At 39.9% G+C, this 12,871-nt stretch overlaps 2 protein-coding genes across 2 annotated transcripts in view; one reads left to right on the forward strand and one right to left on the reverse strand.

Moving 5' to 3' along the window:
- Window positions 1–7,891, reverse strand: part of LOC114661947 (phospholipase B-like 1) — a 56,489-nt gene extending 48,598 nt beyond the window's left edge. The window contains exon 1 of the mRNA XM_028815209.2: window positions 7,751–7,891. Coding sequence (XP_028671042.1) covers window positions 7,751–7,829 — 79 coding nt within the window. The 5' untranslated portion in view covers window positions 7,830–7,891. The remainder of the gene's footprint in view (window positions 1–7,750) is intronic.
- LOC114661946 (ribonucleoside-diphosphate reductase subunit M2 B-like) overlaps window positions 1–12,871 on the forward strand; it is a 135,566-nt gene that overhangs the window by 63,181 nt on the left and 59,514 nt on the right. The gene's annotated exons all lie outside the window — the stretch shown is intronic.

Genomic DNA, 12,871 nt, shown 5'->3' on the forward strand with positions numbered 1-12,871 from the left:
TATTAAAACGTTTAAAGTTTCCCATTAGAACAGCTTTGATGTGATAATTAGCAAATCACTGGGACAAACATTCGAAAAAGTCAAAATGATATTCACTCACTGGCAGTTATACATTGTGTTGTCACGATGTAAGTCCAAACACAGAATCAAAATTCAATGCGATATTGAGGAAAAGTTAATTCAAAAAATTGTTTTTACTGAAGTTTTACAGTAAAAGTGTAAGTTTAAAAAGTATTTGCGCGTTAATTTCAAAGCCAAACAGAAGGAAAACGTATAATGCAACGAATACCTCTAATGCAACATGAAATAATTTTCTTTGAATTTATTACGTTTTACTATTTTTTTAATATGATTAATTACTCACTGTAATGTAAAATAGTTAGTTCTATTATGCATATGTAACAATTCCCATGAAAATTGTACAACCACTTCCTCATATGCAAGCGGCAGATCCGTGAAGTGGCTAGCGCATAGTGCCCACCCGGGGTTTGGCGAGCGAAGTGAGCAGAGGGCAGCCCCCCTGTAGAAAACTATGAACAAAGAACAGTGAAATACTTATTGACCGTGCTAATCAAAATGCAACACATCACACTATCTTTTTTAATAAATCCATGTATATCACATCACCAGAGAGTGGAGACGTGTTGCATGTTGGTCACATATGCAAGGAAGAATTTCCCTGTACTCTGTACACTTGACAATACTACAGTGACAACTATTACTACTACCACCCCGTTTCTCTAAAAAGATTTTAAATGTCTAAAAAACATTTTAAGATACGCAATTCATTTTCTCCCTTTCTGGATTACTAGCTACAAACATGCAAACCGTATCACTGACCTTCACTTCCATATATGTCACTAAACACTTATGCACATAAGTCCTTAAACAAAGTGATCCTGAAATAGAATAAGTGGATTTGAAAGAAGAAATCAACAGGTAATTTAACCCACAAAATATTTAGTTTTCCTTGTTATATGCAAACACAATGTGTTAAAAGTTTAACTGAGTTTTTAAAATAACAGGTGGCCATCAGCCAGGTGTCTGTTCATTCAGTTCTTCGCTAATCTTGCAACTGAGAAGGTCTTGGGGTAATAAAAAAGAGTGTTGACTCTAACAGCTAGTGGCTCAATAGGGGGTGCGTTTCTCTCCCTCGTAAAGCAGCCATGAAAGACTTGGCATGATGTCTGAATGTCCATTGGATGGTAATGATTTTGACAACCTGTGAAGAATGTGACGGCTTGCAGATATCATCCCATTTGGCTCTTATCATAAAACAGGAGCCTTCATTCCCTAATGCCGTTTATTTATTTATTCATTTTTAAAAATCTGGAGTGTTCTCCCCTAAACTGTCTCGTATACTCAGATATGGGGATGGATATTTGAGGAGTATACCGCAAGACAATAATTATATTTTTATATTATGCATATTAAAGAACCATCAACAACAAATCAAGTCAAATTAATGATATATTGAACAATTATTATAAAAGTAAAAGTTGAATAAATCAAACTCTGCAGCTCCATAAATAAAAGGTAAAGTATCATTTCCAGTTAACGAAAATATCCCAAAAGTTGATAGAAATCTACGTTTTGTACCTCTTACTTGTATGCAAAATTTGGTTGACCTAAGTGAAAGCGTACTCAAGTTATTGTGTTTATACACAAACACACAGAGGCAGACACACAGACATAATTCCAAAAATGGTATTTTAAGACACAGGGAGATCTAAAATGTCGAGATTCATCAAAATCTCGACATTGAATCTTTAGACAATTACAATACTTTCTCTATACTTGGTATATGAGAAAGCCTGGGAGATCTAAAACATCAAGATTCATCAAAATCTCGACATAGAATCTTTAGACGATTAAAATATTTTGTCTATACTTAGTATACGAGATAGTCAGGGAAGTCTAAAACATTGAGATTCATCAAAATCTCGACATTGAATCTTTGGATTATTATAATACTTTCTCTATACTTGGTATACGAGAAAGTCAGGGAGGTCTAAAAATGTCGAGATTCATCAAAATCTCGACATTGAATCTTTGGACGATTATAATACTTTCTCTATACTTGGTATACGAGAAAGTCAGGGAGGTCTAAAAATGTCGAGATTCATCAAAATCTCGACATTGAATCTTTGGACGATTATAATACTTTCTCTATACTTGGTATACGAGAAAGTCAGGGAGGTCTAAAACATCGAGATTCATCAAAATCTTGACATCGAATCTTTGGACGATTTTAATACTTTCTCTATACTTGGTATACGAGAAAGTCAGGGAGGTCTAATACTTTCTCTATACTTCGTATACGAGAAAGTCAGGGAGGTCTAAAATGTCGAGATTCATCAAAATCTCGACATCGAATCTTTGGACGATTACAATACTTTCCCTATACTTTGTATACAAGAAAGTAAAAAGCATATGGTCAGAAAAGTCAATGCACATCTCCAGTCATGTGACTGCTCATGGCAGTTTATTTGTGTGAATCATAAATTGTGTTTTTCCATAAAGATCACCACTTTAATTAGACACACCTACAAAATGGATTTTAGTTCCAAAGTCTAGAAAAACAGTAATGTCCTGTTATTATATTACTTTTTTAATAAATTGTAATCCCCATAATAAACCTCTTACAAACTAAAGTTTAAAAGTATATGTCATGGCCGTATTTAGAAAGTGTCTAGCATGTATACTATGACTTTCCTCAACCTTCCCAACTCCATTAACTCCAGTTGAGCCAGTAATAGACTCAGGGCCCAAGGCCTTCAGCAGAGTGTCAGAACAGACGGTGGCATGGCCATGTGCTCCAGAACATAGCAGACACAACCTGCAGTGCAATTGACAGCAGCTCCAAAGAGATCCTTGGGAAGAACGTTATTATTATTTACTTATCAGGCTGACACCTTTATCCACGGTGACTTACAACTTTTGAGATACAACTGATTACATTTCTTTTTAGTTTTTACCCAAGCTGAGATGCAGCCAGATGAAGTGACTTGCTTATGGCCACACAGCGTCAATAGCAGGATTTTGAACCACAACCTCAGAGTTTGAAGTTCATACTGCCTGCCTAATATAAGAGAAATGGTGCAATCTCAGGCTGTGGCTGAACCCCGATCTTGGCAACACAAATGAACTCACTACACTATTCAGCCACTCTGCACATCATCTGTTCTGTCAGAGAGGGAGTCAGACCAACAATGCCAGGATGGCAGACAGTAGAGAGGATGCTCTGCACTGCCCAGGGCTGCCACAAAATGGGAGAGCGATTAAGGCTTCCTTTGCTTATCTTTGGGACATCTGTTAGGCCTGACATAGTACTCTGGTCAGACTGCATGGGAAGAACAGATTGAAGAGGCCTCGGAGAGGAAAAGGGCAAAGTATGAAGACTTCAACTGTCATTCTGAAGGCTGGAAAGCAAAGTGTTGGCCTGTGGTGGGGTTTCGCAAGGAAATCTCTCTGTGGGGCCTTTGCAACACTCTGCATTACATGAGTAAGCCTCATGATGGCTTTGGATGATGAGAACAGGTCAGTGGATTGCTGATTGACCGTAGATTGGTTGCCTGGGGGAAGGTGCATGAAACACCCAATGACCGCAGGTAACATTACTGATGAGGCGCCCTACAGAGAAGCATCGAGCATTGTTTCAAGAATAACAATTTGGGCGGACACCAAATAAGAAACTTGAAAAAACGGGAGAAGTCCATTCAGTACACTTATCTCTCATTTGTTTAGCTAATAGCTAAGCTGTCCCAATATCTCCTCCAGATCCTTCTTAAAGATTGTTAAGATTTCTGCCTCAACTCCATGTCTCGGTAGTTTGTTTCAGATTCTTCCTCTCAACTCTTTGCCATTAGAAGTGCTTTCTGGCTTAAGTCCTAAATGCACTTCGACTTAATCTCCCCTGACGTCTTTCAGTATGTGACTCACCATTAAGCCGAAAGAATTCAGCTCACTTTAATTACATGTTAGTGTTCATTTCTGGGTTATGTGCTTCCTCATGGAACTATTGTTCAACCAAGCACCATTTCATTCTGGGAAAGGTTCTTTACATATGAAGTTGGTTCTTAGAGCTTTGAAAAACGTCCTAATATGTAGAGAAAGAAAAATGAAAATCTCTAATGGGGGGTCCCAACTCCAGTCCTGGAGGGTTTTCATTCTAACCCTTTTCTTAATTAGTGACGTGGTTTTGCTGATAATTAATTTACTTCTTTTGAATTAATTTTAATTGACTTGCTCTTGAAGACTCGGACCCCTTAATTGTTTCTTTTTCCTTAATTAGCAGCCAAACAATAATGAGATCAAAAATGAGCCAAAACGCGACTAGCAAACTGCGTCCATCATACAATATCTGAATATAAAGAATGATGAAGGTCTCGGGAATGCTCATCTGCTCAGGTTCACAAAACATTTTAGCAGAGCTCTTAGAAAAGAGAAAATCAACAATTTCTGAAATGTCTGCTATTGCACAACGAGAGCAGCAACAAGTCATGGAATTAAAGAACGAGTTTAATTAACGACCAGGATCAGCACCTAATTAAGCAGCTGGTTGGAGTTTGAGGCCCTGACTTAGTTGGTCTTCTGTTGGCTCCCTCACTTCACATTTCAGTTTTGTTTTGGTGCCATTTAAGGAAAGAAATGAAGTAATTCAGGGGAACGAATCTTAAAAAACAAGTCAATTAAAATGAATTCAAAAGACGTTAATTAGCAGCAAAAACAGGGAACTAATTAAGAAAAGGGTTAGAATGAAAACCTGCAGCCACTGCGGCCCTCCAGGACCCCTACTCTAATGTATGGTAGGCCACCTAGGAGGACACTAACAGAATAAGAAAACCTGAACTTAGTCCGAGTTATGGTTGGCAGCAAGAGTCCTTGTAAAATCAGGAACCATTGGTATTTCACAAACCTTTTACTGTCAGTTCACGTTTTTATTTTTTTACTGTATGGAGCCTGTTATAGATCTAAATAAATAAATGGCTATTTCTGGGACATTCTAGTAGGTGGATCTTTTAGGAACCAAAAATGATTCTGAAGATCTGCTCAGGCACCTTTATTGTTGAGAGTGTGGATCTGCTTTATAAATGTGTGCCACTGTTTTTAACAGTTTTCCGTACTTGTTTTTAAAATGCACTTTTATCACAAGTACACAAGACCCTCTTCTGACAGCATTAAAACCAAGAGAGGACAGGGTGAGTCAGTGAATAATAAGAAAAAATATTTCTTTACATTTATGTAGCGCTCTTCTCACTGTTCAAAGCACTTTACATAGGGAGTGGGAGCCACTTCAACCACCACTAATGTGTAGCACCACCAGGAAGATGGGATGACAGCCATTATTGTGCCACTGCACTCACCACATATTAGCTGTTAGGGTGTGAAGTGGTGAGAGAGAGAGACAATTAGAGACAGGGCACGATTAGGGGGCCAGAATGACTAGGATGTGGTGGGCAGTTTAGCCAGAACATCGGGATGCACACTACTCTTTTCAAAAAGGTGGCCACAGAGAGTCAGGACATCAATTTTATGTCTCATCTGAAGAACGGCGCTCTGTTTCAGCACAGTGTCCTCGTCACTGCATTGGGGCATTGGGATCCACTTTCAGACCCCAGGGTAAGCGCCCCCTGCTGGCCTCACCAACATCTCTTTCAACAGCAACCCAAGCTTTTCCTAGATGGTCTCCTATCCAACTTGGTGGGGCCCAAATATGCTCAGCTTCAGGTGCATGGCCTCTTCTGAAGTGCCTGTGGTATGGCTGCTGTGAGCTTAAATATAGGGGCCTTTAGAAAGGGAGAGGAAATATCACTGAGAAAAGAACCCAGGAGAACCCAGGTCCAAGGAGCGGCTAACCACTACCACACGGCACCCCAAATGTGAATTTTAAATCTACAAATACGGAATTACACAGACTTTTTTTTTTTTGCAAAGAAATGTGTTAGCAGGTGGCATGGTGTCAGAGTTTGCCCTGCATGGAGTTTGTATGTTCTCCCTGTCTCTGTGTGGCTTTTCTGCGGGTGCTCCAGTTTGCTCCAACAGTCCATAAAACATATAGATTAGGTGGATTACTGCTGCTAACTTGACCCCTGTGTGTGTGTGTCTGTGCATGTGAGTGTGCTCACCCTGTGATGGGCTGCCACCCTGTCCACATGTTACTCCCACCTTGCACACGATGTTGGTTAAGATAGGCTCCACCTTCCCTGTGACCCAGCTCAGGATAATAAGCAGGTCTGCAAACAGGAATGGATGTGTTAGACAAGCATACCAATCTTGTGTCTTGAGCCATGCGTTTAACTAGCGTCCCACACTGATCAGCTAATCCCAAGGGTGTGGGGGGGACATGCAAACAAATGGAGTCTGCAACCTGCATGTGGACAACTGCTGAACGAGCGTAAGTGATCGTAATTTCAGATGCAATTATTTTGTTAGCAGTTATGCAATCATAGCAGAGATTGATTGTTAATTTTGTAAACCACCTTCCACACCACCCCAATAATGATAGATAGATAGATAGATAGATAGATAGATAGATAGATAGATAGATAGATAGATAGATAGATAGATAGATAGATAGATAGATAGATAGATATTTGGCTTTTAACAGAGGCACTTTAAATAAATATGTGGTTAAGTAAATACATACATTCAGAAGAAAGTGCTGAGAAATTCAGAGTTTCTGTAAAAAGGATAATAATAATAATAATGGTGTTTTATTTATATAGCGCCTTTCTCAAGACGCTCATACATCACCCCAATGCACAAGAACACAATTCAAAAAGAACTGGCTAGTTCAAATGCTATAATGATTGGTTTTATATAAACAATATGCAATGATAACAAACCAAAACGGTGTTTTTTTGTTATATATTTCTGCAATATTTAGTGTATTGCTTTGTTAGGATATAGCGGGTTGGATAATGGATGGATGGATGTATCCCAGTTTTGCTTATGCTGTTAAAACATTCAGTCACCAAAGAAACTCCAAACTATCGAGAAACAAAATTCTCAATGAAAACAAAAATCGGAGTTTTCTGCAGGGTAAAAAAAAAGAAAAAATGGAATATGGGCAAAGTAGATGATGTTTTAGGGAGGATATAAAACACCCTGGCACGAGTGGGCATAGGCGATTTTGGGAAAAATAAAAAGCAGCTAGGCGCTGTCGGTGTTCACGCCCGGGCCATAAATTCTGAAGACAAGTGAAAGACAAGAGAGGCGGTAGGAGTTGAAGACGTGGAGCAGCGATCGCGGATTAGCACATGAAAGACTGAAGTTTAATCGCGCTTGGTAATTGGGAACTAAACTACACAAGAGGAAGTCCAGTGCGTTTCGTTTCAAGGGGAGATTACCATCCCACACGAGTGAAACTATTTCTTGCTATAACTGGTACAAGCGCTTTGTTACTCTCATTTACACGTGTGACTGGGGTAACGATCGATCGTAAGATAAGCATCCACGTCCAATCTACGGCTAAGGTGTATTTCAGCAAAAAAGTATAAATTGATCCAGGTATTTAATTTTTTTAGGAATCAAAGTGATACGCCTTAAGTTGAAACCGTAATTATTAACAGCCTGACAGCGCGACAGAAAACACAATCACGTGCAGATCAAAATCTAAACTTTCGCTAATCGTCTACACACAAATCACAACTGTGGTTCAAAACAGGAACCGCACTGCCTCACTATTCACACTGGTTTTCTTATGAACTCGCACTTCTCCAGTTCACTCTCAGAATATTTGCTTTACCTTCAGTCTGCACGGCTGGTACCGCAGCTGTAGCCCATATCGCCACCCACCAGAGGGAAAGTTTCACCGGCGATTTCATTTTCCCGTTGTCACCGGCTGGATGGCCGCCTGCATAATGATGTACACAATGTGCAAACGCGCACACAAATCTACAGGGAAACTCCTAGGGCGACTTTTAGAAATCACGCCCCTTTGCTTTGATTGGATAGCGCGAGTATTCCTGTTTGACCGAGCTCGGATTTCCAAAATGTTATGAAATTCCTGCCCACTGTTGCGTTCATTTAGGTAGGAAAATTTATCAGTTTACGTTTATTTATACAAGTCTCCTTTAAAGAGGCCAACACGGTTATGTTGGATCTTTAACTTTGCACGGAATTTACATAGCATGGGTTTTACCAAACCCTTCAACACAGGGGTGTGAACAAAGTAATGAAGAAAACTATAACTGAATGTAGTATTTATTAAAAACTAAATGTTTATGCATCATTTAAGCATTGCCCTTTTCGTTCCAAATATAATGTTGTGCTGTTAAGAAGTGTTCTTCAGCATCGCGGGGTATAAAAGCATCTCCACCTAAGGGCCGAAAGGGGTTAACCTAGGCGGCAACTCGAAGAGCCCACATTTTAAATCAGATTGCATTATTTAACCATTGTGCTGGAGCGTTGATTGATCATTGAACAAAGATTACGGATACGTGAACCGGTGCGGATTACTTAAGTTTTTTAAATAAGACAAATCACCACTGCCCATTTTTCGAATAAACGGCACTGTTCGAATAAAAATGCATTCAGACCCGATTGCTTTGGCTTACGTGCATCCCATTCTATTGATCATCATTGAGATGTTTGGAGACCATCTGTAGTCAGTTTAATTCATTGGACTGATTAGGAAAGGCACACCTCTGAAATAATATTTGGGTCCATTTTATCAGATGTACACCATGCACTTGTGTGACAAATTTCTATCAAACTGAATCAAATCATCTTAAAATATTTTAATGCAATGAGATCCATGTAAGTTCATTCCATAGAAATTATACTCGTAAATGTGACACTCATGATGCAGTTCTACCAGAAGAGAAAGTTTAAATGTTTTTTTTTTGGGGTTTTTTTTTAGTAATCAACTTTATATTCAGTAAAGACAAATTGAAATGATATATCAATAAACAGACATAGCAAACAAAGTAAAGCTGAGTAATAGCAATATTCTCCCAAGAGATATTTTGTGTATGGAGAAAGTCCCACAGCTGACAATGTGTATCTGAGCAAAAACCAAGCCATCATTGTAAAAAATAAAAATATTAAATTTATGGTAAAAGAAACTGGCAGCTGTGGTTGCCAGAATTTTACCATAAAAACAATTTGGACATCAGCATCAGTAGGCTTTGCGGCCTTGGAACCAAGAATTATTTCATGTTTTCATATGATCTTTCTGATCATAAAGCAGGTCATTACGATAGCAATTGACGAGAAGAATTCCTAATTAATTGCAGAATTACGGTATTTGAGGGTTCCTCTACAGTCGTGGCCAAAAGGTCTGAGAATGACACAAGTATTAGTTTTCACAAAGTTTGCTGCTTCAGTGTTTTTAGATCTTTTTGTCAGATGTTTCTATAGTTGAATTACAAGCATTTCATAAGTTTCAAAAGCTTGACAATGACATTAAGTTTATGCACTATGTACAGTGCATCCGGAAAGTATTCACAGCGCATCACTTTTTCCACATTTTGTTATGTTACAGCCTTATTCCAAAATGGAATAAATTCATTTTATTCCTCAGAATTCTACACACAACACCCCATAATGACAACATGGAAAAAGTTTACTTGAGGTTTTTGCAAATTTATTAAAAATAAAAAAACTGAGAAATCCGATGTACATAAGTATTCACAGCCTTTGCTCAATACTTTGTCGATGCACCTTTGGCAGCAATTACAGCCTCAAGTCTTTTTGAATATGATGCCACAAGCTTGGCACACCTATCCTTGGCCAGTTTCGCCCATTCCTCTTTGCAGCACCTCTCAAGCTCCATCAGGTTGGATGGGAAGCGTCGGTGCACAGCCATTTTAAGATCTCTCCAGAGATGTTCAATCAGATTCAAGTCTGGGCTCTGGCTGGGCCACTCAAGGATATTCACAGAGTTGTCCTGAAGCCACTCCTTTGATATCTTGGCTGTGTGCTTAGGGTCGTTGTCCTGCTGAAAGATGAACCGTCGCCCCAGTCTGAGGTCAAGAGCGCTCTGGAGCAGGTTTTCATCCAGGATGTCTCTGTACATTGCTGCAGTCATCTTTCCCTTTATCCTGACTAGTCTCCCAGTCCCTGCCGCTGAAAAACATCCCCACAGCATGATGCTGCCACCACCATGCTTCACTGTAGGGATGGTATTGGCCTGGTGATGAGCGGTGCCTGGTTTCCTCCAAACATGACGCCTGGTATTCACACCAAAGAGTTCAATCTTTGTCTCATCAGACCAGAGAATTTTCTTTCTCATGGTCTGAGAGTCCGACAGGTGCCTTTTGGCAAACGCCAGGCGGGCTGCCATGTGCCTTTTACTAAGGAGTGGCTTCCGTCTGGCCACTCTACCATACAGACCTGATTGGTGGATTGCTGCAGAGATGGTTGTCTTTGGAAGGTTCTCTTCTCTCCACAGAGGACCTCTGGAGCTCTGACAGAGTGGCCATTGGGTTCTTGGTCACCTCCCTGACTAAGGCCCTTCTCCCACGATCGCTCAGTTTAGATGGCTGGCCAGCTCTAGGAAGAGTCCTAGTGGTTTCGAACTTCTTCCACTTATGGATGATGGAGGCCACTGTGCTCATTGGGACCTTCAAAGCAGCAGAAAGTTTTATGTAACCTTCCCCAGATTTGTGCCTCGAGACAATCCTGTCTCGGAGGTCTACAGACAATTCCTTTGACTTCATGCTTGGTTTGTGCTCTGACATGAACTGTCAACTGTGGGACCTTATATAGACAGGTGTGTGCCTTTCCAAATCATGTCCAGTCAACTGAATTTACCACAGGTGGACTCCAATGAAGCTGCTGAAACATCTCAAGGATGATCAGGGGAAACAGGATGAACCTGAGCTCAATTTTGAGCTTCATGGCAAAGGCTGTGAATACTTATGTACATGTGCTTTCTCAATTTTTTCATTTTTAATAAATTTGCAAAAACCTCAAGTAAACTTTTTTTCACGTTGTCATTATGGGGTGTTGTGTGTAGAATTCTGAGGAAAAAAATGAATTTAATCCATTTTGGAATAAGGCTGTAACATAACAAAATGTGGAAAAAGTGATGCGCTGGGAATACTTTCTGGATGCACTGTAGTATTGAAGAAACAGCTAAATAAAGCAAATACATATGATCATTTTGAGTTAAATTAATATACGGTAGCTGTTTACAAATTCTTGGTAATCATGTGACAGTGTATTTGAGCAAACCACACACAGTCAACGAACAGCAACTTTTCTTTAAATAGCTTATGTAGTAAAATGGAAGGTCTAATATGATTTCCTTTCTGATGGCATTATCTAATTTTTTTTGTGTGCTTTGGCTACCATTTTTTCACAGAAAAATAATATATTTTTTACAGGTTAACAATGTAAAAAATATTGTATTGGTCTGTACATTTCATTTCAGGGCTTTGGTGTTACTGAAACAGTGCTTTACCGTTTTACATCTGTCTACCTTCACTTTTTAACAGTTTTACACCATAAAATGAATGGCCAGAGCAGAGCTTAGAGACAGGGGAAGGCCACAAGAAAGAAAGCTTCTGCAGCATTGAAGGGTCCCAAGAGCACAATGGACTTCATAATTCTTAATGTTTTGGGTGTGTACCAAATTAACATCATTCTGGACAAAACTTTTTAAATGCCTATCAGACAGCCTTGGGGGTCCCAATCCCTCGTAATCCACTAACAGCTGTGTGTGGTGGGCTCACAGAGGGGCTTAAAGTGGAGAAGGACAAACAAACTGGAATGGCCTTTACTACACTATTGGCACAGAGACTTATTTTGCTCATCTGGTAGAATTCTAACCCACTTGTTAAGTCAGTGGGTAACTGATGTTATATACTATTTGAAATTGGAAAAAATCAAATTCTCTCTTAGAGGAAGGATCTGTACAAACCTTTTTTTTTAAACCCAATCAATAACATTTTAGAATAAGCATTTAAATTGGGGAGAATGACTCCTTTCTCTCTTTACTACTCTCAACAGTTTTACTCAGGCTGTTGGCCTGTCTCTCTCTCTCATGGGTGAGGGTGGAGTTGAATTTAGTTTTGTTAAGTTTGACTTGATTGTATGGAATGTTACATGCTTTAAATAAATTTAATAAAAGTAAAAAAAATTAAAAGGTGGAAGTTTGGAATATCCACTTCTCTTCCCAGAGCTGGCAACCTGGCCAAATTGAGCAATCATGGGTGAAAGGCCAAGTGAGACAGAACCTGATGGTCAAGAACAGCATTTGGGGGTGGCAAGTGGGGTCACCACCCCAGGCCCCACACCTAAGGGGACCCCACTTTTGAGTTCTGCTTGTCCCATTCGAGTGATCTTGTCAAGTTATATTCTCCAGTTAAATTTTGATGAAGTCCGCGTGTTATCTTGCAAAAATTTAGCTGAATACTGTAATGAGAAAATCTGGTGTATGTTAACATTATTTTTATTAAATTCACATGCAGGTTTATACAGTCCACACATACCCGTAACAACGTTTGACGTATTCAGCCCCAAGTGGGGTTGGTCAGCCCGAGGCACCGCACACCCCTAAGGCCGCCTCTGCTGATGGTTATTCTGGCTGAGTTTCAGAATAACTTGTCTGGAGATGGGAGAAACTTCCATAAGGGCAACCATCACTACACCACTACACCAATCTGGGCTTTATGACAGAGTAGTCAGGCAGACCAAGGTCTCTACTCAGTAAAAGACCCATCAAAGCCAGTGTGGTGGTCAGCCAGGGCCCTTAACCAGCTGACATGCTTCTATAGTGGAAATACTTGGGGAGAGGACATATTCAGGGCATCACCTCCCCTCGAATGCTAGTTGGCAAAACCCCCTTCCCCCCCAACCCTGGGTTGTAGCAGTGCCTTGGACTCAAACAGGGCTCCATGGGAGTCGGACTTTGGCACAG

The sequence above is a fragment of the Erpetoichthys calabaricus genome, chromosome 12 (genome assembly GCF_900747795.2).
Source record: "Erpetoichthys calabaricus chromosome 12, fErpCal1.3, whole genome shotgun sequence".
Classification (NCBI taxonomy): domain Eukaryota; kingdom Metazoa; phylum Chordata; class Cladistia; order Polypteriformes; family Polypteridae; genus Erpetoichthys; species Erpetoichthys calabaricus.